Source organism: Squalius cephalus (genome assembly GCF_949319135.1).
Source record: "Squalius cephalus genome assembly, chromosome: 24".
Classification (NCBI taxonomy): Eukaryota; Metazoa; Chordata; class Actinopteri; order Cypriniformes; family Leuciscidae; genus Squalius; species Squalius cephalus.
In genome coordinates, this window is record NC_137145.1 from 22,670,214 (window position 1) to 22,697,431 (window position 27,218).

The 27,218-nt window shown below is 36.3% G+C and overlaps 3 protein-coding genes across 5 annotated transcripts; all 3 read left to right on the plus strand.

Moving 5' to 3' along the window:
* The first annotated feature begins 749 nt into the window (after positions 1–749).
* ptgdsa (prostaglandin D2 synthase a) lies at positions 750–5,545 on the plus strand. Of its 2 annotated transcripts, none has more exons than XM_079861127.1 (7): positions 750–905; positions 1,425–1,564; positions 2,538–2,614; positions 2,706–2,816; positions 2,920–3,030; positions 3,765–3,787; positions 3,906–5,545. In XM_079861127.1, the coding sequence occupies exons 1-6, from the start codon at positions 813–815 to the stop codon at positions 3,785–3,787; spliced, it is 555 nt and encodes a 184-aa protein (XP_079717253.1). In that variant the 5' UTR covers positions 750–812; the 3' UTR covers positions 3,906–5,545. The 2 variants fall into 2 exon arrangements, with proteins under 2 accessions (XP_079717253.1, XP_079717254.1); XM_079861128.1 differs by having other exon boundaries at positions 3,768–3,787; positions 3,906–4,114.
* ambp (alpha-1-microglobulin/bikunin precursor) lies at positions 4,862–11,812 on the plus strand. The gene is made up of 10 exons (XM_079861122.1): positions 4,862–5,541; positions 7,514–7,659; positions 7,812–7,888; positions 7,969–8,085; positions 9,089–9,190; positions 9,283–9,329; positions 9,891–9,966; positions 11,125–11,292; positions 11,411–11,587; positions 11,666–11,812. The coding sequence occupies exons 1-10, from the start codon at positions 5,431–5,433 to the stop codon at positions 11,692–11,694; spliced, it is 1,050 nt and encodes a 349-aa protein (XP_079717248.1). The 5' UTR covers positions 4,862–5,430; the 3' UTR covers positions 11,695–11,812.
* A 2,945-nt stretch (positions 11,813–14,757) lies between these two features.
* Positions 14,758–27,218, plus strand: LOC307152452 (PI-actitoxin-Afv2b-like). Of its 2 annotated transcripts, none has more exons than XM_079861129.1 (3): positions 14,758–14,874; positions 26,766–26,942; positions 27,077–27,212. In XM_079861129.1, the coding sequence occupies exons 1-3, from the start codon at positions 14,772–14,774 to the stop codon at positions 27,106–27,108; spliced, it is 312 nt and encodes a 103-aa protein (XP_079717255.1). In that variant the 5' UTR covers positions 14,758–14,771; the 3' UTR covers positions 27,109–27,212. The 2 variants fall into 2 exon arrangements, 1 of the variants encoding a protein (XP_079717255.1); XR_013820003.1 differs by lacking the exon at positions 14,758–14,874 and adding an exon at positions 16,724–16,848 and having other exon boundaries at positions 27,077–27,218.

Below are 27,218 nucleotides of genomic sequence, written 5' to 3' on the forward strand. Positions count from 1 at the left end.
TTCACTTTCCTTCCATTTGCCATCCAAAATCTTGTTAATGCACCAGTATGTTTTCATTGATAATAAGGGATATCTAATGTTTAATGGTTTAACCTAATTATGTGGATTTTGTTATGTCAATGGCTTTAAAGCTACAAAGGACCATTAAGCATCATAAGTTATATTGTTTTTATCTTGTTTTATTGAGCACCAAAGCCAATGAAGATCTTGCATTTTGTTAGTTAGGGATTTCCCTAAAACAGTTTTGTCTATAAACTGTACAGAATTGTCACCCTTCTCAAAAGACTGATCATAAATGCACTTTTGTTTTGTCTATTTCTGTTCAGTACTCAGGAACAACATGCAGAGGTGGGAACTATGAGTGAGCTGGTGGCGTGTGTGTGTGTGTGTGTGTTTATGTAGAGGAGGTGTGTGAGGTGTGCCGCGTCACACTAAAGTCCTCTTGTCTTAAAGACTAGCTGTAAATCATGCTCTTTCAAAACAATGGCATCCAAGAATCCATATTAATAAAAAATATATTAATTCTCTGCAGTTGCTCCTGTTTGTTTACTTTGTATATGAAGCCGTGTTATTTTGAGGTGGTTGTTTTTTTAGTCATTTTAAGTGAGATTCATAAAGGGACATTTATTTGACTTTGTGGGCTGGAAATCTTAATATTTTTAAGTTTCAAGCATGGCCTTCAATGAATGGTCCTTCTGTTAGGTGTGTGTTCTTGCGTGCGATTGGCTGGATTGTTGAGGGGGCGGAGCTAATGTGGTTGGCACACTGAATAGTCCACAATCTCTGGCTGTGTTCCTCTCTACAACGTAACCATGAAGATCGCCTTGGTGACCATTTCTTTGCTGATGCTCCTGACAGGCATCAACGCCGGAGTCCAGCCGCAGAAGAACTTTGACCTTCAGAGGGTGAGAACTTTAGCCTTACGTTTTTGGAGATGTGCCTTTATCTGTAGGACAGTTTCTGGACTAGTATCAAAACTTGAAATGTGAGAACAGGCTGGTGTTTCTTGGAGTTGAACAGCTGGATATATGAGGTTTGTTTGAGTTGTTGTTTTAAAGGCTGAAACACTGACATGGACAAGCTGTGGATGAGTTGAGGAGGGTAACGCTCTACAGGGCCAGCGATTGCATTAACAGCAGAGACAGTGCAGACAAACAGTCCTCAGGGCAAAGGTCACTCGCTCAGTGTTGCAACCAGAAACATCTGACTTCTGCCAAGTTCTTCAGGCATCTTCATGGGACTTTATGAAGAAGAGTGTTGGTTCTTGAGACACTGAGGCAAATGTTTTGGCAGTTAATGAACAGACAGACTCCACACGGTTCAGCTGTCCGATACCGATTGGACATTAGTAATCAGGGTTAATATTTCTGCTCTTTTCCAGCACATCCTTGTGAAATGATACGTATTCTCTTGTGTTTGCTCAGTTTGCAGGGAAGTGGTATCGGGTGGGTCTGGCCTATGACTCTCCAGGCTTTGTGCCGTACAGGAACAGACTCACTGTCTCTATGGGCGTAGTGGAGCCAAAGGAGAATGGGGACGTCAACATGACCATGTGGAGTCTGAAGTGAGGGACACTCGTGTTCACCTATGACTGTGTTCAGACAATAATATAATAGCATTCATTCATTCTTTATTTTACCAGGTTAAAAGAATATGTATTTTACATTCACCCAATTAAGAATTGAATATATACAGAACAACAGCACTCTTTTAGACTGTGATATTGCTTTTATACATAATTATTACAAGTTCATATTGAGAAACTGACATTTCAGACACAACGTGGCCTTTAATTTTGTTTTAGTTTTGATACACAATGAAGTTATAATAGTTCTTACACAGCACACACTGTGATGATTCGTCTCATATTTCATAGTTAGAAGAGTTCCTAATAATTTATTTTGTTTTATTCTTTTATTTTATTATTCACACACTGTGCAATAATTCTTGTCTCATATCTCATAGTTAGTTCCAAATATTTATTCACACTGTGATCATTTCTGTTTCATAACTCATAGTTAGAATAATTCCTAATATTTTATGTTTATTTATTTTATTTTATTCACACACTGTGATCATTTCGGTCTCATATCTCATAGTAAGAATAGTTCCTAATATTTAATTTTTTGTTTTATTTTATTCACACACTGTTTGATTATTCTTGTCTCATATATCATAGTTAGAATAGTTCCTAATATTTATTTTATTTTTTATTTCTTTATTTTCATTTATTCACACACTGTTATAATTCTTGTCTCAGATCTCATAGTTAGAATAGTTCCAAATTTTAAATTTTATTTTTTGTTTTAAACTATTTTATTTTATTATTTTGATTATTCTTATCTCATATATCATAGTTAGTTCCTAATTTTTTATTTTATTCACACACTGTGTGATGATTCTTGTCTCATATCTCAAAGTTGTTAATAATGGTTTCTAAAATTATACTATATTAAAATATATTATATTAATTATATTATATTTATTATATTATTATACTCAGACGTTGTGTGATGATTGCATGTGATTATATGCAGGTCTTCTGGTTGTCAGCGTAAGGTCTACGTGTACGAGAAGACGTCTGTGCCCGGCGTATTCAACTACTACAGCACTCGTGAGTCAGCAGTAGACATGAGACATTAGCAGAATCAGATCAGACACAGAGACAATGATACTCCAGTTCAGATTTGTACTGTCATCTGCAGGTCATAGAAGGGTGAAGGATGTTACTGTGGTGGAGACGAACTATACTGAATATGCGCTGGTCCTCAAACACAAGAAGATCAACAAGGAGTTCACACAAGTGTCTCTTTACGGTGAGCCTGAGATTAACAACAGCATGAACTTCTCACTTAAAGCATCTTGGGAGGGTGTTTGTGTTCTTCTGATTTGTTCTCACGGCCTGTAATTTGGCTGTAGGTCGTACTAAGAGGTTGAGGGCGGATGTGCTGGAGAAGTTCAGAGCATACGCCACAGCTCGAGGATTCTCCAAAGAGTCCATCCTGACTCCACCAGCCGCTGGTAAAACAGGTAAATCACTCACACCTGCAAGCTTTACTTTATCTGGACACGTAAGCCATGCTTAAAACTGTCTGAATGCATCAAAACAACACAAAATCAAACCATTTATTTTAAAGAAAGACAGCATACGAACACTTTTCTAACAGAACATTTCAAAAAGAGGCTCTTTAAGGTTAAAGAATAAAATAATACTGTTCAAACTGACGACAAAAGGTATTTGGAAATTTGTAGTTGTCAAATGGTGGCTCATGTTCACTAATAGGACACTTGGTTTGACAGTTTGATATTTGATCTAATGCCCGGTACACATTGTATGACGGTACAAAAAAGGTGTATTGATCAACATGGCACTAAAACTACTCACCTCAAGGTCCATTTGCAAGATTGGCATGCCAAGTTGGCCTCTTTCCCAATCCATGACTGCGTCCATATCTCCTCTTTCGTTCCTTCTCTTTTTTCACCGCACATTAAAAACACAATTGTCAAATTGAAAAAACTCAATGTCGTGATTGGAATTAATGATATTAGATCACTAATGACTTGGTGAGACATACTGAGACAAGTGTGGCCGAAGTCTCCAAATACTTTTTCTTTCAAGACTATACATGTATGACAGTGACACACAAATATCTGCTTAACAACAAGCGATCATTGATGTGTGACTGAACTTTTCTTCACAAACCAAAGTCTAAAATAGTAGTATTTTCAGCAAAATTTCTCATTTTTGTTTCTTTTCATTTTAGAAGACTGTCCATATGGAAATTAGGTAAGCGAGAGCTTTGAATCTAGTTCATCAAACCCCATTTTCTCATCAGTAACAACCTGACTAGTATTCATTCAGTTTGGAAATGTTTCTCATCACACTTGATGTGTCTCTCTTTCAGTTCCTAATCCCATTTAGAGCTGGACTGGAGGCCACAGGACACACATCCTTACCTTAATGTGCCAACATGATGTCCGTTTGTGACAGTTTGTAAAACTGTAACTGAAGTCATTTGTTTGCTGTGCTATAAAGCTGACAAAACATTCGACCTAGACAGAAGAGTGGAAATACAGAAATAGGTCAAAAAATAAAACACTCTTGTTTTTGTTCACGTTGTGTTATTCCCATCTGCCATTATAGTTTAGCATAAGAAATGAAAGTTAATGTGTAAATATGTGGGAATGTTAATGTGTGTAGTGTACAGCTACAGTAGCCTACATCTCTTGTGCTAAGGATTGTCTCAATATACCGTGTCTACTCCAGACGCGAGCGGAGCGACGCGAAAAAAGCAAACAGAACCCATTAGTGACGCCGTTATATTTCCGACGTACTTCAAATGCTCGCGCTACTTCTGAGACGAAGAACATGTGCGGTCCAGTGTACACCACCATAGATACACATAAATTCCTCATTAGCGGCTGTTTCTATGGGCCGCTATACATAAGCCGTCCGCCATATTGGAACGGTCCGTTTACCATAGTTAATGTGCGTTTACCACAGATTAAGATCAATATACATCTATTTTAATGAACGTTCTCCAAGCAAGCAGACAGGATAAATAACCATATTTAAATAACCATATTTAACCATAAATAACCATATTTATATCTGCAATAGACTTCAGCAGATGATTTTGTTAAACTAACACAATACAGCAAGTCGAAGGCGTCAGCTGACATGGCATTAAAAAGTTACTCAGTAACAAATATAACTTAGGAGTAAAACCATTAAAAAGTTACCATAGTATAAAAACTGTAATTTTGAGTAAATACAGATATAAACACAAAGCAACACATTCTCACCTGTGAAAGGTTATCCTTTCTTCAGGAATTTAAATCTTGGCGGTTTCCCAATCAGGAGCTGTGATGTTGTGGCATCATTGATTCTTCTCACTGTGAGTGACGACATGCTGACCATTCCAAGATGGCGGGAGCGCCGACGTGTCTGGAGCCATCGAAAGTGGATTTATAACCTATTTATATGGTGTATATCAACGGCCTTAGGCTGTCAAACATGCCATTTTTGGTCAGATGTTTGGTAATAGTAAATAAAAATCTAATTCTGTGAGGGCATGTTATTTGTTGCAGAGCAGACAATATATTTATTTCATTCTACTAAGTCACTCAACAAAAAAACTGAAGATTAAATCTTTTTGAGTCTTACATAGGCTACTGAATTGTAGGAATAATCTATTATTCAATTATTTAACAGAATCATGTGATTTGTCAGAGTTTCAGCCAAAACAAAAAGGCACAGGTTGGAGTCAATAGACCGATAAGAAGAACTTTGTTCTATTTGTTTTGTTGGACTGGTTTTGGGGGTCGTGTTGCACACATGTCCTGCAGGTCGATGTCCTGTGGATGGAGAGGTAGTGGTTCTCATTTGGCTTTGGGATCAGAACTTCATTCGGATCACAGACAGACAGAATGATGCGCGTTGTTCTGGTGTTCCTGCTGCCCCTCCTGGGACTGTTGCATGCTGGGCCTCTGCCCGATGAGCCCGTCCTCGAGACCCAGGAGAACTTTGATGTAAAACGGGTAAGTGTTTCCTTTTGGAAGTTTAAGAGACTGTTTATGCATAGGAGACCAGGACAAGTTTTCATATTTACAGTTTCAATACAGTTGATTTCTATACAGACACAAAAACTCAAATTCATTGATTACATATATATTATGTATTGAACACTTCAACCATTATTGGTGGGGAAAAAGGACTTTTGACCTTTTGTGACAACATGCCCCAATGATCACACTGTATGTCACAATGGGAACTTATTGTTTACTGACACTAATTTTAGAACACCACTTTTCAAAAAAAAAAAAAAAAAAAGTATTTAAAAGGTTTCGTTGCACTTTACTGAGAAAAATGGATATAAAACAAAAAAGTACATACAACCTTTTAAACATGAAACAAATATGAAACAAAAAAATATCAGTTTAAAATTAGGCTTGTTATTCACATTTTAGCAATCTTTCATTTTGTAATAATTAAAATACAATATTTTGAGAAAAAATATTATAACATGAAACAAGCAGAAGCTAAGCAAATCATGAAATAGCCAAAATAATAAATCATTTTAGTAATATAATTATTGTATACAATATTTACATGTAAAACATTTGTGTTGCCGACTAACCTAACATTATGCAAAATGTTCAGTTAAAATCTATTGCTAACAAAACAAAGAAAAAATATTATATTGTAATATTACTTTATAGGTCTTAGTTAACTTGGTTGCTTTATTCACATTTCAATAACCTTTTTTTTCTTCTTCCATATACCACCAGTGTTAAGGTGAAATCTGCATTAAATGACTTTCTGGCTATTGCACAACATGTAAATAACTATGCAATATTTTGCCCTGTTGCACCACCAACCAGGGAGACAGACTAGTGGCGGGAAACTGAACAAAGGAACATGTGACAAATGACAGCTAACTGAAAAGTCCATGAACACAGTGGTGACAACCACGTTTTGTTGCCATTACACTTGGCTGACACTTTTCTTTTCATTCCTGTTATGAATATGCAGATCATTTTATTATTATTTCTCAACTAAAATCCATATGACAAAACAAGCATGAAAATTGTTAAAGGAGAACTCCGGTCAATTTTAACATTGAGCTCATTTTTTTGTACATTTGGAGTGCTGTCAATACAGAGAACAACGACAAAAATCGGTGTTGCCTACACCGTGTTATCCTCTTTTTAAAATTTGCACCCTGTTGACTTCAATAGGGCAAGTTTTAAACCTGCTTTTAGCCTCTTAACATCCTTGATGTGTCATTACAAGTGCACAGCCATGTGAGTGATTCCTTCAGCGTGAACACGGGTGAATCTGACTGCAGTAGATGTGAAAGATATTAATAAAAATGATGTTATTTAAGCCAGCGCTCATACCTGTATTTACATCCTGTTTTTCGGTCGAAGGCCATAGTAATCGATTGTCGAGTTCACGCGCATAGGTTTAGTACCTATGATCACGCGCGTGAACTCGACAATCGATTACTTTGGACTTCAACCGAAAAACAGGATGTAAATACAGGTATGAGCGCTGGCTTAAATAACATCATTTTTATTAATATCTTTCACATCTACTGCAGTCAGATTCACCCGTGTTCACGCTGAAGGAATCACTCACATGGCTGTGCACTTGTAATGACACATCAAGGATGTTAAGAGGCTAAAAGCAGGTTTAAAACTTGCCCTATTGAAGTCAACAGGGTGCAAATTTTAAAAATAGAATAACTCGGTGTAGGCAACACCGATTTTTGTCGTTGTTCTCTGTATTGACAGCACTCCAAATGTACAAAAAAATTAGCTCAATGTTAAAATTGACCGGAGTTCTCCTTTAAGGTTACACTTTATTTTACGGTACTTGTACTTACAGTGTAGTTAGGCCTACTCAAGAAAGTAGGTAACCTGAAGTCAAAAGGTTTGAGATCCACTGATCTAACTGACCTCTAATTGACCTCCTCCGAATCTGACACCTCCGATCCACCTCTGGAAGTTCATGGGAAAATGGTATGGGATTGCGATAGCGTCCACATGCCCTTGGATCAAGCGCCATAAGGGAGATGCATCCATCAGCTCGATGGAGCTCCAGCAGTCCAGTGTCTCGACTCAGACCATCAGCATGACCCGCATCGGCCTCAGGTAACACACACTCATGCAATTAACAATAGAATAATATTACACCAAGGGAACAATGCAGTCAGTGTGTGAAACTCTTTCTTTTATTTCATACCCTCAAAAGCAGTTTGTGTGTCTTGAGACCCATATGACGGTATTATTCGTTTATTTTGCAGACATGGCACCTGTAAGTCCATCAGTGGAGACTATCAGCTGACCAAAACACCTGGAAGATTTCACTACCACAGTGCCAGTGGGTACAACACCACAGCTGTCAATCACTCGGTTCATGTCACTGTTATCTGACTGGTTTGGGTGTCTTTCGGCCTGTAGAGTGGAACTCCGATGTGGACACGTATGTGGTTGACACGAACTACGATGAGTATGCGCTGGTGGTGATGTATAAACAAAAAACGGGCGGGGAAAAATCCACAGCTGTGAAACTCTACGGTAAAACAACCCTTTTCTTCTTGGGAAACATTTCAACTTTTTTTCACAATTTCCATAATTTCTTGATGAGCTTTGACCTCAAATCAAGTACTTTAAAAAATAACATGCCAAAGGACATGCATTATAGATTATTTCTGGGGATTTTACTTCCGCTAATATTACCCACACCGGATGTCGGATGATAAGGAGTTTGTGATGGTTTGATGACTCACCTTTCAGTTGAAGAAAATAGCGAGGAATGTGAGGCAAAGTTGCCACCACAAGTTTTAAATGTATGGAAACAAACAATTAATTTAGCTAAATGCTAATGCTAACATGCAAATGAAAACAGTATGAGACAAAAAAAGTGTGTGGTATCCGTTCTATGATTTTCATCTTTTGTTTCTACTCAAACTCTCTCTTAATGACTTTAGTTCAATGACTATGTTCAAAATAGAATGGACTACTACATAGTCATTATATGTGTGTGTGTTTAGTCTATGTTCAGAGCTTATATGAGCCTACTGTATGTTTAAATTACATCACATTGAACTAAATGCTGTTTAATTTAAAAAAACTTTAGTATTTTTAAATAAATGAATGCCATTCACATGCATTGTGTGGTCATGTGACTACAACATGGGGTAGGCTACTGCTGTTTTAATGGGCTGCACCCGAAATTGTATATTTCCGTACTATATAGTAGCCCAGACAGCAAAATAGGGCTGACAATATGTTGCTGTCTGGGAGGCGAAAAGCAGTATAAGAAAAGAGTAGTGTCCGAATTCACAGTGTCCCATGAGGCCATGAGAGAGGATTTGTGAAGTGACGCAACTGACGCTGGTAAGGTCACATGACAATGACGGATGTTGTACATGGGGATTACATTCATACTATATATAGAACTTTTTAATATTCAATATCAGTATTCAGTAAGTAATCAGAATTCAGTTCTGAATATAGACAGCGTGAACACATGTTTGTGCTTGTGAACTATAATGATCTAGTTATACTCCCCCTGTAGGACGTAGCATGCAACTGCGGGCCAGTCTCATCGAAGACTTCAAGAGTCTGGTGGCTAAACAGGGAATGAGTGACGACGATGTAATTATCAAAAAGAACAAAGGTATCATCATGACACGGACCAGTGCCAAACTCTCCTTTTATTCCGACCATATGTCATTATTTTTGCCTTTCTGTCCTTCTCTGTGTCATCAGGGGAGTGTGTTCCAGGCGAGCCGGTCACACCAGAGCCACAGATCCAGGTGAAGAGCTCGCCATCATCACAAGACATCTAAACAATACTTACAGCATAAGCAATCAATATTGTTTATTTCATTTTCAAGTAGTAGTTACTCTTAATTTTAAAATCCTGATAACATTTGATCAATTTACTGGTCGCTATAAAAGTGCTTATGTGAACTCTACTGAAGCCATTCATTAACTAACAAACAAGCAAACCATGAGGGTGAGTAAATGACAGAAATGTAGTTTCGATTGAATTATTTGTTTAACTCGTAGAAGCTTCATTAATAATCCGGTAGAATTTTATTTTACAGTTCTGTTCCGCATGTAAATAGTATGTACTTCCCAGACAGCAACATAGTGTCGCCCAGATCCGGCCCACATCTGGGACGCGCGGAATCCACATGTACCAGATGTGGCCCGGATCTGGGCCGACACTATATGCACTAACCCTAGATCTAACCTCAACCCATGTGGTTACCTTATATTACCACTACTTTCTTGGGTAACTACACTGCAAGTACACGTACTGTAAAATAAAGTGTAACCAGTGATGCTGTTATCTGATTGGCTCATAACAGAGGGCGAGGAGAAATGTGGTTGTGGCGCCCCCTGAGGAGGGATCGGGCGACGACACGCCCATGTTCAGAGGGCCTGGTGAGTAACACTGCCACTAATGGGCCTCCTTCATATTTAGAAGGAAACAATCAGGATTCATACATGGGTAGGTCTCAAATAACTTTTATACATTGCTAAAAAAAAAAAAAAAAAAAAAAAAAACGTATGACAATTTATTTTTTTAGCAATGTATAAGAGAAAGTTGATATATTTTGGGGTATATTTGTTGGTTTTGTGACTGGATGGTAACCATTTTATTTAATATGTAAGTAGTAAATATGTCAGTAGTAATCACAAAATTATTGAGGCCATAAAAAGATATGTTAAATAATTAATAATTAAACAAAAACATTTTTAAATTACAGTTTAAAATATTTTTTTGTAATATATTTCCTGATTGGATGATTATTGAGGAAATGTGTCTTGCTTATTTGGGCAGGCTTCAAAAAATATATATAAAACTATGAAAAATAAAAAGATTCCCTTTCTATGTGCATTATTTATTTATTTGTTTTTCACAATTATTTTTTAAAGGCTGCATTTATTTGATCAAAAATACAGTAAAAAACTGTAATATTGTGAAATATCATTACAATTTAAAATAGATGTTTTCTATTGTAATATAAATATAATTTATTCCGGTGATCAAAGCTGAATTTTCAGCATCATTACTCCAGTCTTCAGTGTCACTTGATCCTCCAGAAATCATTCTAATATGATGATTTGATGCTCAAGAAACATTTATTATTATTATCAATGTTAAAAAGAGTTTTGCTGAAATATATTGCTGATTTTTGTGGAAACTGTGATGCATTTCTTTCAAGATTGATGAATAGAACATTCAAAAGAACAGCTTTTATTTGAAATATCTACTTTATAAATGTCTTTACTGTCATTTTTGAGCTATTTAATGCTTCCTTGCTGAATAAAAGTATTCATTTCTTTCAAACCAAAAATCTTACTGACTCCAAACTTTTGAACAGTAGTGTATCTTACATTGTTTTTACATTATTTTATTACACGAGAAAGAGAACACAGAGTGAGGAATGATGAAATTCAATGATCATTGCTTTGATATAGAAAAATATAGTTTCTTGTATAATTACATTATGATTAAAGACTAGAGTTTGATATTGCTTTGATTACAGTACAGTGACCTGTGTGTGTGTGTGTGTGTGTGTGTGTGTCTGTCTGTAGAAGCATGTAAGTCCGAGCCAGATTCCGGTCCGTGCTTCGGGATGATACAGCGCTTCCATTACAACTCGTCCATCATGACCTGTCAGATGTTCACCTATGGAGGCTGTATGGGGAACCAGAACAACTTTGTGACAGAAAAGGAGTGTCTGCAGAGCTGTCGCACTGAGGGTGTGTGTGTGTGCTTTATATGATTGATGAGGACACAAATTTGCATAATGACATGGGTATTATTACACTGGTATTACAGCGGTGTGGTCCTAATATACAGTGTATTTTGTCCATCTAGCTGCCTGTAGACTGCCTATGGACGCTGGTCCTTGTAAATTATCCATAGCCCTGTGGGCCTTCGATTCTTCTGCGGGAAAGTGTGTGTCCTTCACATATGGAGGCTGCAAGGGCAATGGCAACAAGTTCTACAGCCAGAAGGAGTGTGAGGAGTATTGCGGAGTCATGATGAGAAGCGGTAGGACACACACATTACACTGGGGGAAAACAACAACACATTTCTTTGTTGTGTAATTTTTTGTTTTTGGATTTGCAGGAGATGAAGAGTTTCTCACGGTGAACTGAGAATGGTGTGAATAAGAAAGGAGCATTACTTCGTTTTTAAAACAGAAAAGTGCAACATGGATCTGTTTCCAAAAGGCATTTACTTCAACATTAAAACAATAAATAGAAACCTGTTAAATTGTCTGGTTGTGCAGTTTATTTTTATGCATTTTAAGATGCTGTGGTTGTGGTTTATTAATCTGCTGGAGCCAAGTGAGCCCATACTGACTGCCACTGGTTCTGAACAGTACACAAGTCCATGACCTTTTAATGATTATGCAGAGCATCAAGATGATAAGTTTTAAACATAAAGCAAATGTAATAAAGTAGGCCTGTATTTTTAATTGTAGGCTAATTTTAAACTGTGTTATATAATAGCTGTTTTAACTTATAAAATAAGTTTGAAGTTTCAATTTAGAGTTAAAATAAATACATATGTACAAATCTTTTTAGCAAAAGCAATTTTTAAAAGCAATGTAGACGAAAACTTTCAACGTTTATTTAAAATGATATGGGGTAGGCTACTTTTACTTTGCCTCAAAGTTCAAGTACACGCATTTGACCAGCCAATGGGATTGTAGCCCGCGCAGTGAGTGCACTTTATGCGCGAGAAGAAGTGAGATGGTGCTCGATGCAGAGCCAAATGGGAGGAGCTAGAGCTCCAGCTCCTCCCCTCGCTGGAGCTCCAGCTCCACCTTGCTAAATTTAGTGAGCGGGGATTCGCTGCAGCGTCAAATGGGAGGAGCTAGAGCTCTAGCTCACTGTTGCTGGATCTAGTGCGAGTTCAACACAAGTGTGTGTGTGTGTGTGTGTGTGTGTGTGTGTGTGTGTGTGTGTGTGTTTGTGTTTCTAAAAACGGTTGAAACTTTTTATCTATGTATTATTTTATCTTTATAACGGTTTCGTTGTTTTCCTCACTTTTAAAGCTGCTTTGGACAAAAGCGTCTGCTATTATTATGTAAATTACTAGACTTAAAAGGCAATGTGAAAGCTTAGATAGTGCACCCCTATTTATTTTTTGTCCACCGCATTTACGTGTGTGTTATTTGTGAATTAATCTAAATCATCTGATTTCTGTTGAGTTGTTCAATGTTATGATACTGTACACAGCCTATTAATACATAATGAAAATGCTTTATTTTTTTAGACACATTTATTATCATTAGCCTACTTTTGCCGGTGCTTGATGCTTGAACTGCACCCAGGATTGATTAACGTGCGATATTAGTCATTGCTTAAATGAATGACTAACGTTAAAAATATTTAGTCTATCGTAGATGGCCTACATTTAATGACATAAGGCCTATTTAAGCCTTATCCAGCTCTTTACATTAGATAGACGAGTTAGCATTTTAATAACCTAATACCAAAATAAAGTTTAAATTAAGATGCTATAACCATAGGCTATGCTATTTCTATAGCCTTATTCCACAAAGGACTGTTTATAAGGTGATAATCCGTTATACATGTAATAGGCTGAAGATTTTTGTATCTTCTGTTATAAAGACGAAGATTGACATTTCGTTAATGAAAAAAAATAAAATAAAAAATAAATAAGAACATATTGTAAAAAATGAACAACTCAGGTTATGTTCTGTTAGATGTGTTTTTGTTTAATTATATCTAGGCAATGAAGATAGCCTATTAACAAATATACATTTTAATATATTATATAAAATGGGGGTATTCCAACCCAAATTTTTTTGGGGTATTTTTATTTAAAGGAATTAATTATAAAAGCGATTTAAGGGAATAAAGAAAAAAAAAAGCTTATTGTATTAGTGAAATATTGCAAATAATATTTTATTTTTAATTATGCATGCATTCTCTCTAAATTAATCAAAGAAATTATAGCATATTTTCAATTCAAAAAGGCTAAATTTAGTAAATAAATAAAAAAAGTTGAGTAATTCGCGTCACCGAATACTGTCGGTAGTTGAACATTTCTATTGTAAAACAGTCAAATATTAAATGTTTTCCACTTACATTTTGCCAGGCATTCGTTCACTTCTTTAATCATTCTGACATTGAAGAGCTAGACCGCTGAACTTTTAGTCATCCTAACACCAAACAGAGCGGTGCATAATGGAGCGCATCAGAACAGCATCAAGAATATCAAATACATTGCAGTGAATCTTTTATTTGCATCTTAAGTTTATAGGCAATAATAATGACAGGTTTGCGAAAGTGTAGAACTCGGTGAGCTCGCGCAAAACACATCTTCAGGACAGCGACTCATTTAAACGCCTCTGATTGGCCAATGCGTTCAACAGACATGTCAGTGATTGGCTACAATGCTCAACGCTGCCGTACGCCGTGCGTGCGCTACGGTTTAGTCTCTGTCTCGCATGCGTGCTCGCTCTAGATTCCGGGAGATTTTAACTAATTTGCGCCATAAATAGTGGTCCATCCAGTAGTTAAGAGCCTGAATTGTTTATAGTAATTCTGAAATTTAGTGCACACGAGTGAAAAAAAAAATACAGCACAGAAGAATGTCTAATTTAGCGTGAGATTTCTTTGTTAAGCGTGAGAGCGTGAGATTGAGGCTGAATGCGTGACTGTCACGCCAGATGCGTGAGAGTTGGCAACCCTGTATTGGATGTGCATTTTGGACCTGCTGTGTGCGGACAGATCGTACATTCTGGCAATGTCGTAGGGTACGTCATTAACGTGATAGGCCGTTTCTTTAAGCTTTTTCCTTCTCCATATCTTCCCAAGAAACTGTGGCATATCGCTAAAATGCAAACGCATATCAAGCTGATCTTTTCTCTCTCTTTTGCTATTTATCTTGGCCTCACTGTAGAAGTAACCATGGCAACTGATAGAGTTACCACCTAAAATGGCGGCACCTTCCCGGAATGCAACGCTGCGGGAAAAGATCGTGACGTAACTCTTTGATAGCGAGAAAGTTAACCTGCGCATGCGCGGCCCCTCCCACTAAATCCAGCGAGGGGAGGAGCTGGAGCTCCAGCGAGGGGAGGAGCTGGAGCTCTAGCTCCTCCCATTTGGCTCTGCATCGAGTACCACTTGGAAGAAGTTGGGACTTTTTTACAGTCTATGGTTGGGACGGACTGTGCACAAAAAACGACGGTTACTCCATGATGGCTGTCTCACTCCTGACGCTGTCGACGGAGGATCTTCTTCAGAAATGGAAAGAAGCCGGAATAAATATCACCGAAGACGAAGCACAGAAATTCAGAGGTATGTTTAGTTTTAAGTATTGTGAAAATCCGTTGGTTCCCTTTCGAGTTATGTGCACTTGACATAGTGTCTGTAACGTTAACGTTAGGCCTACAGACGCGTGAGGGAAAACCTTTCTTCGAAAATACTGACCTGACAAAACCAACGTAGGCCTACTGTTATTACGTTTTAAACTTATTGTTATTACAATTATTTGTATTTTTAGCCATATATCTTTTAGCATAACTTGTAAGGTTAACTGCGAGACCGCGGACATAGAAACAGTTCAAACCCATCGCGTTCTGTGTAAAAAAAAAAAAAAAAGAAGTCAATAAGCCAACAGATTTATAAATTCAGTTTCCCAGAATTTTCTTACAACTCTTACTTAACGTTAACTTACCCGTGTTCATCCCGGAGGCGAGCGAACGCTTGGCCCGTTTCTATTTTAACGCATCTAGTCAGTCTGGAATTAAATAATTTACGAATATCATGATCCATGTGAGTTGATTTTATATCAGTTTTATTTGGTAACGTTAAATATTTAAATAACGTTCTAAACGTTAGTCCATGAGAGTAATAATTTAGTCCTGTCAGTCATCACGAGCGAACTATGTGAGCAGCAGCCAACTGAGGCGAGGGCTGGGAGATCGAGGCGTCCGTCAGCAGCGAGCCCCTCCTAAAAAAAGAAAGTGAAGTTTGTTCACCATTTATCAAAACTGGTAAGTTCATGAAATAAGTGTATAATCTTTGAGCTGCTAATTTAAATAAGTTTGCTTCTAATCATACATTCAGAAAAAAGGTAACGTTAACCGTTACTCTCTTAGGCCTATTACTTAAAGTGTACATTGGTACCTTTTAGCTTTGTACCTTTTTTCTGAGAGTGTATATGTACAGTTATTATAGTGTATTTTTCTAAATTAAAGTAATATTTTATACTGATGAATTTCCATTGAAAGTTTAAAAAATATTTTATAAAAGACATTGATTTTATTGTTGTTAACCTCAAGCTCACATTGATCATACTTTTTCTTCTTTTTTTCAGAAAATTAGGGGGAGGGGAAACAATAGATTGTGGCCTCACAGAGAACATTATCTCATATTTATTTCAAGGCTCCTTTAAAAAACAGGAGATGAAGGCCACCTTCATCACACAACTGAAAATAGAAAGAGAAAGTTAATTATTCACATGAACTAATTTTTTTATATATATATTTTAATATTCTATGTTGCCTCTTTCATTGCAATTTCCCTTTAGTAATATCATTGTACAAATATTTCTAAGCTTGAATGGACATATATTTGTTCACTTGAGGGTTTAGAAAATGAAATGTTTTTACAAAAGAGTTATAACTGTAAATGATCAGTTTAGTATACTTTTATCTTACATCAACATTCAACATTTATTTTAAGCTGAGAACTGATATAAAATCGCTGATATCACTGACCCCTGAGGGTGTTTTTAAGAAAGGATATTTCTTAAGTATATCCTCCACAGTCATCCCATCTCTTATCTCGTTTCTTCGCCATGCAAAAGTTCGCTGCATTCGTATTCAAGTTACTTGATATTGATGTACCATATAAATATAAAAATATATGTACAATAAAACAATCAAAATGTATCATAGCATCTCTTACATATGATGCAAAAATCTAATTTGATAACTGTGTTTTTATGTAAAAGTGAACTGTAATAAAAAATTAAATAAGTTATTCTAATTCCTATTTTCTTGTATACACAAATTTAGCATCCAGTTCTTTTCATAACAGGCAGTGAGCAAAAAAGTGGTGTTTGTGGTGTGCAAAAAAAGTTTCTGGTGAACAGGAAATAGAAACGTCAACCCACAAAGAGCAGATACATTTAGGGCAGAACAGGGAAGACTGAAACAGACACAAAACAAGTGAGTTATGTAAACATGTCCAAGATGATATTAATATTAGTCAGTCTTTTCCTTGGGAATAGTCCTTCATTTGTATTTTCAGAATCATCTGAACCGAGTGAGTATGGTATAACTGCTATTTTTAAAATATAATGTTGTTTTTCTTTATTGATTAGATATGACATTATGTTGCCTTTACAAAACATATGACAAAAATTATTTAAAAAAAACACATGGTTTACCAAAGTAATTTCTTAACAACTTAAATCAGGGTAGGGTACGTCATCTTTTTATTAATTTCCTCCCCATTTTGTGGTTTTATATACAAAATTTAAAACTACGGAAGTAATGTGGTTGTACAACTTTTAAGATGTTAAAATATAATATGTTAACATATACAGGGCCTAAAAAGTCTGGCCACAGAGTTTATTTCATCAGAAGAGGTGACCATTCAGTACTACTCTGGAAATTGTGAAGTTCTTAAGCAACCTGTCGCTGAGAAGTTGACAAAATGTTCAGACGATTGTTTTCCAAAATGTCTGATCTGCCAAGATGTGTACACGAAACATGAGCTTAGGCTACACCCTTTTCTGTTTAATTTTTTATACAAATTACTGAATTAAAATAGTCTAAGAGTTCTTATGCAAGACATATGAGTTTACTTTAATTTTAATCAGTAAGATTGAATAAAATAGTGTTTCTGACAAAAAAAAAAAACATTTCCTGTTTGTATACGTGTCTGTCTGGTCCTCTGGGGCCTCATTTATAACTGTTGTGTATGCACAAAACAGGCCCTAAAAGAGGCGTACGCCACTCCCGACACATAAATTCTGATTTATAAAAACACACTTGACGGGAAAATTTGCGCACCTGCACGCAAACTCTGACCCATGCTTATGAACGTTTAGCAGACGGAGCAGTCCAGCAAACAGAACGTTGGCACAATAACGTACCCAACCTTCTAACTACGTTTTAACAATAGGGTTGGGTATCGATTCAGATGTTACAATTCGATTTCAATTCGCAAGCTCTCAATTCGATTCGATTTGGATTCTCGATTAAATTTTAGATTTCAATTCTAAATTAGATTTCAATTCGACTCAATGAATATATATTTAATACAAATCCTATATTTATAAAAAAAGAAAAAGAAAAGTGAACATAAGTTTACAAGTGGTTAATTAATAAAAATAACTTAAGAGCTACAAACTTGTATATTAAACTCTCTTTATTTTAGGTACACTTGGGTACATTAAAACAGAGCCCAAGTCTATATTTCAAATGCATAGACAGGATTTTGATACAAGATGAAAAATGTATGCTGAAAATTGGACAAGTCAGAACAGTCGCATGCCTTGATCAAACAGGTTAACAATCATCACATAAACCCATAAAAAAAAAAAAACTCGCATATCATATTTACCTGTGCCCTTCCTGTCTAACAGGTAGGACATATACAGAAATTGAATAAAGTTATCAAACAGTCTGCGCTGCATTAATTATAAATTATATATAGACTAATCCTTATTAAAGTTACAAAAGTTCTTTAGTAAAGAGCAGTGAGTGTTTTTCTCTTTTCCCTTTGTTCTTTGATTAACTTAAAAGACAGTGCACTCAAAAAAGTGCTCATGGGCATTCATTGGATGAACATAAATCACTCATTTTAGATCAATTCAAATATTATACATTTATAAGGAGATGTATTTTTGTTTTTTTGAAGAAATGTAAATTACCTAGGTTGTACATGTAATGAGAGTGAATTTACTTGGATCAATGACTGAAATTTACGTTTGCGGCCTGACCCCGCCTACTGCGCGTGTCACTGAGAGCTGTGGACTGTGTTCGAGAAACTTTTTTTGCCGCCATTGATTGGAGTCGAGAACTTTCGACGGATCCTGCTAAAGTTGGGTGAGTAACGTTATTCAAGACATTTCTAACAATAACAATGCAATTTCATACCCAGTTACAGTTAAAAAAGTGTTTTACCCCCTATGTACACTTTGTTAGGCGAAGCTGTATTCCATGGTGAAAAAAAAAACGTTTCCGTTGACATTGAAATCAGTAGTTTTACCATTAGCTTTAAGTCTGTGAGATGTTACATTTGTCTGTATTCTGAGGTGTTTTGTGTATTGTTTAAACTATAATAATCTAATTTTCTGGCGATACAGTAAGGAAGCGATCGCATTACTGACAGTTCTCCGCACTTTGCAACGGTCGTGATATGACGTCACATTCTGCGGCATCTTTTTTAAAAGCATAAATTCAGTAATAGATAACAAATAATGATATATCTAAATGTAAAAATATACAATCTACTTCAGTGATGGGTCGTTCATTTTGAACGAATCTTTTACTCAGTAATGAGTCGCCAGAGTGATTCGAAGTGCGTTCCAATCGACCGTAGTGGATGTAACAGAGAGCATTCCGCCATCTGAGTGAGATTCGAATCCAAAGGGAGCGAACATGTTTAGTTCGAAGGGCACTGCGAGCCATGCTGCGGACGGCATAGGGAATAATGGAACATCCATCGAGAGGTAAATGCGCACCGTGTCACCATCAGTCAGCACTTACGATGGTCGACTGGTGGACCTCTTTCATATGATTATGAATGGGTATAACAAAGTAAAAGTGTCGAGAAGCAGCTGAGACTGTCATTTTTTGTTTTTCTTTCTTTACCTCAGGAATGTATTATGAGGCAGCTAGAATGCAATTATTATGACCATGGATTAAGAACACATTCACATGATTAACTAAATCAACATTCATTTTCATATTGCTTGCAGGCTCAAAGTATTCTGCAGTGCCCAAGGAGTTGTTCAAATAAAGATACACAACATTTTGGCTGTGTTGGATGAGGTATGTTATATTTAAGCTATGCTTAAACACATGTAAATATGTATATTCAATTTCTACACATGAACAGCTATTTCAATCTTAACTTTTGTGTATTTTCTTCTAATATTAAAGTGTTAGTTCACCCAAAAATGAAAATTCTGTCAGTAATTACTCTCCCTCATGTTGTTCCAGCCCTCGTAAGACTTTTGTTCATCTTCGGAACACAAATAAGATATTTTTGAGGAAATCTGAGAGGTGGCTCACTCCTTCATAAACTTCTGTTAAGACAATGTTTTAAATAGTCCAAGTGATTACAGTGGCTCAACTTTAAGTTTATCAAGCGACTCAAATTTTTAGCATCTTTTAGTGCGCAAAAAACAAACAATATACGACTTCAGTCATTACTCCAAAATAACGACTTTATTCAACTAAATTTTCTTTTATGTGTGCCTCTGAGTGAGTTCACATAGTGCAACAACGCAGCGCTTATGTGTTGTATGTCACATGCATCACACACTTGACCAGCGTCAGCCAATAGTGAGCCTAAGTTCTGACGTACAACCCAGAAGCGCTGCGCTGTTACACTACGTGAACTCACTCAGATGCCCACATAGAAGAAAATGAATAGTTGAATAAAGTCGTTACTTTTGTTTGTTTTTTTGCGCACTAAAAGTATTTGTGTCGCTTGATAAACTTAAAGTTGAGCCACTGCAGTCACTTGGACTATTTTAAACATTGTTTTTACTAACTTTCTGGGTCGGCAAGTTTCAATTACAAAGAAGCCTATGAAGGAGTGAGACAGCCCTCAGATTTCAGCAAAAATATCTTAATTTGTGTTCCGAAGATGAACGAAAGTCTTACGGGGTTGGAACAACCTGAGGGTGAGTTACTGTACGTTCACATCGCCGCCACCGAGAGCGGCAAAATTCGCTGAAAATGAATGACTTCGGGCCACTTTGACGCTCTCGCCATTCCAACCCCGTAAGACTTTCGTTCATTTAACAGTAACTACTGAGGGAATTTTCCTTTTTGGGTGAACTAACCCTTCATTAGATTTAACTGTATCATACTTTTCATACCTTTCAAACTCCTTGCATTCCTAAATTCCGTTTTTATACCTGGATTCCACAATTCCGTCCACATTTTCCACATCATGGAAATCAGTAGGGCCCTACATCTTCTGGTCTTGTCCCTTTCCCCCCTCTTTTCATCCCTGAATTACTTTTTTCATTATCTGCTCTCCTCCCTTTCCTTCTGTCAGTGATTTTCTTTCCAAGTATCTACTCAAGAGCAGAAAGCAAAATGTTTTTTCTTTTTTAGTGCAACAGCATTGACTTGAAGAGAGAAGTGGTGATTAAAGGCCTGTGTGAATACCTCAAGGAGGACTGTAGGGCCTTTATCAAGGAGTGCTTGGTAAGATATGTGAATTTTTTTTTTTTTTTTTTTTTGGACAGTGGTAGGATGTACATCAGTGGTTTTAAAAAAAAAACTCTTTTTTTCTCTTTTCTCTTTTTTATTGACGTGACCCATATACACAACCACTAATTAAGATTTTATATATATATATATATATATATATATATATATATACACACAGTGGTGGCCAAAATTATGAGATTGGTAAGATTTTTTAAAGTTTTAAAAGAAGTCTCTTCTGCTCACCAAGGCTATCTTTTGATCCAAAATACCACAAAAACAGCAATCCACATATCCAGGATCCACATACTTTAAGTTACTTTAAGTAATTTATTCCTGTGTTCAAAGCTGAATTTTCAGCATCATTACTCCAGTCTTCAGTGTCACATGATCCTTCAGAAATCATTCTAATATGATGATTTGATGCTCAATAAATATTTATTATTTTTTATATAATGTTGAAAGCAGTTGTGTACAATTTCTTTTCACGATTCTTTGATGAATAGAAAGTTCAAAAGAATAGCATTTATCTGAAATAGAATAAACATAATATTAATAACATAACATAATAAATAGGGATGAGCGAGTACAGCATTATCTGTATCTGTATCTGTTAACCATATGAATTATCTGTATCTGTATCTGTACTCGGACTGGGCGGGGCCTAACCCGGAAGTGGGCGGGATTTAACCCGGAAGTGGGTCGGGTTGACTTGAAATGGGTGGGGCTTTAACCGGTATGTTATTTTAAGCATGCAATTGATATGGGTTGATCAGAAATTGTTATATTTATTGCTGATTAGAAAACTATTTACATGACAGCATCAGCATTGAGCTTCAGATCAATGGTTTTGATCACGATAACAAACGAACTACAGAGCAAGTTTTGCAACAATGAATACAACACATGCGGTTGCAATTATGAAGTAAAATGTAATGAACAAGAGTTTTCATCTCAACTAGGGCTGGGTGATATGGACCAAAAGTCATATCCCGATATATTTAGGCTGAATTTCGATATACGATATATATATCCCGATATTTTAATTTTTTTTCAAAATTTGTTAACACACACACAATTACTGTCCCCCTTTACTTAACATAAATTGTAAGAATATGATTAATAGTAAAGACTAGTACTGATAAACATTAGGCCTGTGCTAGAGGTATTAAATAGCAGTCCCAAACTAGTTTTTGTTAATACAATGTTGGTATGAGCCACCACAGTCATTTAAAAATATACAAAAATTACACAAAGAAAAATAGTGGCATTTTGGGGTTAATATAGAAACGACAGTTACAATGGTGAATACACAATACTAACAAGGACTGTTAATGAAACATGAAAACTGCTCCTGGTGAATAGAATGAAAATCATACCTGCATTACTTTTATTTCGTGTAATTTACAACGTAACGGCGTTGCATGCTCGTTTCTTTTGCACTTTATTACAGCGCGCGCCGCCGCATTTGCGCGTGCAAATGAGTGTGCGCTACGACTACAGTATAACGGCTGACAGGACAAGAAAGTCCGTTTTTCTGAGGTGAAAGACTTTATTTCATGATATAACATAACATGCTCTAAACACGCACGCAAAGTGGAAAAGGAGGGGCGGGGGCGCGGGGAGCAGTGCAGACAGAGAGCTCCGGGTCAGCTGGCTTGGATCACAGCGCAAATTTGTACTATATCGATGCGATATGGTCTAATTCCATATTGCATTTAAAAAATATATATCTTATATATATATATATATATATATATATATATATATATATATATATATATATATATTTCTTTATATCGATATATTGCCCAGCCCTAATCTCAACATAACTTTCTTTTCTTTTTTTAAATCCGAGCACAGATATTGACTCGTATTACTCGTATAATACTCGTACTCGACAAAAGTGCTTTATCCGTACCGGATACTCGTTTCAGCCGAGTATCCGGCTCAACTCTAATAATAAATGTCTATACTGTCACTTTTGATCAATTTAATGCATCCTTTCGGAATAAAATTATTAATGTCTTTCCAAACAGTAGAAGATAATGTGATAAAAGCTTGTATGTGACACTGAAGACAGCAGTAATGAATGATGCTGAAAATTCAGCTTTACCAACACAGAAATAAATTGCATTTTAAAATATATTCAAAAAGATAAGTTATTTTAAATTATATATATATATATAATATACATATTTCTGTTTGTAATGCAAGTTTAGTGGGATGTTTTGTTGTTTTGACCATTACACACACACTGTCTGTGTTTCTTGTGTTCTCCAATTTCAAGGATTGTGAGAAGGCTGAGAAAGCAAGCTGAGATGGTCCTAGGGATCTGTGTGGTCCATGCAGAGGGTGCACAACAACCACCAAAAGAAGTGTCAATTGTAATTCAGGGAGTAGAGGTACTCGAGGAAATTCAGACTGTGCTGTGTGCCATCACTTTGCTTATGGACATAATTTATTCTCTGGATCTGAGGTACCCATCCAACCTGCAGCATACTTTCGACGTCTTTCAAAAACTGAATCTGGATGGACAAAGGCTATAGCTGAAGTTGTTTGAGTAGATCAGTTTTCAGTTTGTTTTTTTTACATGATGTTTTGTCTGCATTTCTGTTACAACTGTTTATAGCATTATGAAATGAATAAACTGTTTGACTTGCTATTTGATTTGTTTGCTTTTTTGGTGTGCATACTGTAATGGCATATTTTTAATGTATGCAACAATGTGAAAGACATGCATGGAAGCAATTCTATGATCAGCACAATATAGTCAATTTTGTATATTTTCCATTCTGTTAGACCTATAGAAAAACACATTGGTCAGTGTAATACATAAGTTATATTTTACTTTGGAAAAATTACATTAGTTCAATGTAATACAGTAAGTTTGACTTTAAAGGAAAATTAGATTAGGTCAATGTAATAAAGTTAAGTTTAATTTAAAAAAATTACATTAGGTCAATGTAATACAGTAAGTTTGACTTTAAGGGAAAATTACATTAGGTCAATGTAATAAAGTTAAGTTTAATTAAAAAAAATTACATTAGGTCAATGTAATACAGTTAAGTTTGATTTTGAGGAAAATTACATTAGGTCAATGTAATTGTGATAATTCAGATAGAAATAGTTTGATTACATCCGACAGACATGATTACAAACAGTTTTATTAATGTAGTAATTTTATGTGGAAATTTGCCACATGATTAATATACATTCAACTGATGAGGTATTTTTTTGAGTGTGGCTACTGTGTACTGTCCCTTTAAGACCAGCCACTGCTGACAGAGAAGCGGATCTCACACGCGCCTCATTCTCTCACGAGTCACAACTCTTCACGTTCATCATAAGACTGCTCTTATGTTATGAAGATACTTGACAAAAATACATTTTGGCATAATTTTGTGTGTTATTGTTCGTTCAAGCGCGAAAGAGAACTATTCTGGGCTGTCTTGTGCACACGCACAATATTAGCACGAGTTTCTGTGCGTCTGCTCAGGACATTCACAGGCAGCGAGCTCTTTTTTGTCTTATCGCGCATGAATGGTTTAAAAACATTAGCATGAATAAGAGCGGGATCATGTAACACTAGCCAAAGGATGACAAAAATTAACAGATGCTGCGTTAATTGCGTTAACAGCCCAAATTTGTTTATTTCATATAAAATCGCAGCATTTTGCGTCATATAATTGTGTAGGCTTGACATCGCGATTGCGATATGATTAATCGTGCAGCACTAGTTGAGGTTATTTTTTGATTAAGATAAAACAAACATAAAATCTCACAGCATTAGCTATAAAATGGAGTTTGCAAGCCTATGAACAGTGGATGAAAACGATTAATCGAAAAATAAAATTTTTTGCCCAGCCCTATTTAACATCATGGCCAAAAGGTTGCTATAACTACGTTGTGTGGTGAAGGTTGTTACAGCGTTGTCACAGTGTTGACATTGAACCACCATTCAGGGCTATTGTACCTATCAAGCAAGGTTACGTAAGAATTGCGTCTAATTTACCTCAGCTAAATACCCAGCAAACACAGAACGTTGGCACAATGTACCCAACCTTTTAACAACGTTTTTAACATCATGGCCAAAAGGTTGCTATAACTACGTTGTGTGATGAAGGTTGTTACAGCGTTGTCACAATGTTGACATTAAACCACTGTTCAAGGCCATTGCTTAAGGTTGTGACATGTTTTAAAATTCAACCACCCGTTTATCGAAAGCCAAATGGTTCAGAATTCGCGTGCTTTTGACCGCCATATCAATATTAAAACGCCGTCTTAATAACGCCGTAAGGTGTCAAATAAGCACCGTCAGGCGATAAGTTAACGTCACACGCTGCCACGCGTTAAAATAACGCCACTCGCCGATAGATGTTAAATTGACGCCACACGCCACTCAAAATGCAGATTTATGAGCTCATCTACATGGCCCCATTACATGAAGTGTAAATGTAAATGAATTTTGTTAAAGAAAAAATTAAAATAAATAAATAAAATAAAAAGGTCTAGCTTAAGATCCGGCGCGATGTAGTCTGGCTCGCCCCTCCCGTTATCAGAGACCAGAAAAATGTCTGTAGAGTCAAATAATTTCAGATGTCTAATGGGTGATTAGGGATCGCATAAATGCCCAGCTCATTTGCGCATAAATATCCCTTAATTTCCCTTTATGCGATCCCTTAAATTGATTCATTAAATTATATTTAAATTATATATGCACGTTCAGATAATCAACCAAATCAGCACGGGATGAGTTAATCAACTCATTGAGTGACATAGGATTGAGTTAGCCATTTGGCTTAGAACTAGGCTAGTAATGTCGCTGTCTTCACAAAGTGAAGTGTTAATGTTTCATCATGACATGGCCTGTCAGGAAAAGAAGACCCAAAAGCTGTGAATTTGTAGCAAATCAAACTTTTTTTTTTATGGGGTGGCCTGTCTAATGCCGGCCTAATGGTGTCTCTGACCGGCATTAGCCTAAATAATTCGTAACATTAAGCATTTAAGTTAACTGAAATAAAGCTGAAATTAGGCTAAATAAAATGGGCCTATAATATTCGTTGAAATTTTTTTACGAGAATTTGAAATATTGCCTTGCAATAGACTGAGATAAGTTTAAGTTGAAGCTCTAAAATTATGAACTGGAAAGAAATAAAAACGTAAACTAAACTTAAATAGCCTATAGCTAATGTAACCCTGAATATGTCAGAGTAAGGCTGCACCGACTGTATATTTCCCCCAATATACATATTTAATGTAACCCTGATGTTCAGATGTTCACCTATGGAGGCTATATTGGGAACCAGAACAACTTTGTGACAGAAAAGGAGTGTCTGCAGAGCTGTCGCACTGAGGGTGTGTGTGTGTGCTTTATATGATTGATGAGGACACAAATTTGCATAATGACATGGGTATTACACTGGTATAACAGCATAAACATGGTTAAAGAAGACATTTCCTGAGTCCTTATAATTAAAATGGCTTAAAAAACATACTAAACAATGTTTTATCAAAAATGTAAAAATGCAGAAAGTTTTCTGAGATGGGTAGGGTGAGGTTTAGGGGAGATAATATACAGTTAATACAGTATAAAAACCATTACGCCTATGGAAAGTCCTCATAATGATAGGTGCCAACATATGTGTGTGTGTGTTTATGAGACCGTTGTTTTTGTGTGTGTGATTCAAAGATGGATTACAGCCCAGCTGAGTGGCCCATAGTGACCCAGCACACACTTCATCTTGGTGTGGTCCTAATATATAGTGTATTTTGTCCATCTAGCTGCCTGTAGACTGCCTATGTACACTGGTCCTTGTAAAGCAGCCATACCCATGTGGGCCTTCAAATATTCTGCGGGAAAGTGTGTGCCCTTCATATATGGAGGGTGCAAGGGCAATGACAACAAGTTCGACAGCCAGAAGGAGTGTGAGGAGTATTGCAGAGTCATGATGAGAAGAGGTAGGACACACACATTACACTGGGGGAAAACAACAACACATTTTTTTCATTAATATCATGTATCTTATTATCAAAACTGTAAAGAGAAGCTCATATTGTGATACTTGTGTAATTTTTTGTTTTTGGATTTGCAGGAGTTTCTCACGGTGAACTGAGAATGGTGTGAATAAGAAAGGAGCATTACTTCGTTTTTGAAACAGAAAAGTGCAACATGGATCTGTTTCCAAAAGGCATTTACTTCAACATTAACACAATAAATAGAAAACTGTTAAATTG

Bases quoted from the DNA above. Each gene is read 5' to 3' on its own strand.
- LOC307152452 (XM_079861129.1), top strand. From the start codon at position 14,772: ATGATGGCTGTCTCACTCCTGACGCTGTCGACGGAGGATCTTCTTCAG. The intron at 14,875-26,765 runs GTATGTTTAGTT...TTGTCCATCTAG, and splicing joins CGAAGCACAGAAATTCAGAG to CTGCCTGTAGACTGCCTATG. The intron at 26,943-27,076 runs GTAGGACACACA...TTGGATTTGCAG, and splicing joins CAGAGTCATGATGAGAAGAG to GAGTTTCTCACGGTGAACTG.
- ptgdsa (XM_079861127.1), top strand. From the start codon at position 813: ATGAAGATCGCCTTGGTGACCATTTCTTTGCTGATGCTCCTGACAGGC. The intron at 906-1,424 runs GTGAGAACTTTA...GTGTTTGCTCAG, and splicing joins AGAACTTTGACCTTCAGAGG to TTTGCAGGGAAGTGGTATCG. The intron at 2,817-2,919 runs GTGAGCCTGAGA...ATTTGGCTGTAG, and splicing joins CACACAAGTGTCTCTTTACG to GTCGTACTAAGAGGTTGAGG.
- ambp (XM_079861122.1), top strand. From the start codon at position 5,431: ATGATGCGCGTTGTTCTGGTGTTCCTGCTGCCCCTCCTGGGACTGTTG. The intron at 7,889-7,968 runs GTGGGTACAACA...TTCGGCCTGTAG, and splicing joins ATTTCACTACCACAGTGCCA to AGTGGAACTCCGATGTGGAC. The intron at 8,086-9,088 runs GTAAAACAACCC...CTCCCCCTGTAG, and splicing joins CACAGCTGTGAAACTCTACG to GACGTAGCATGCAACTGCGG.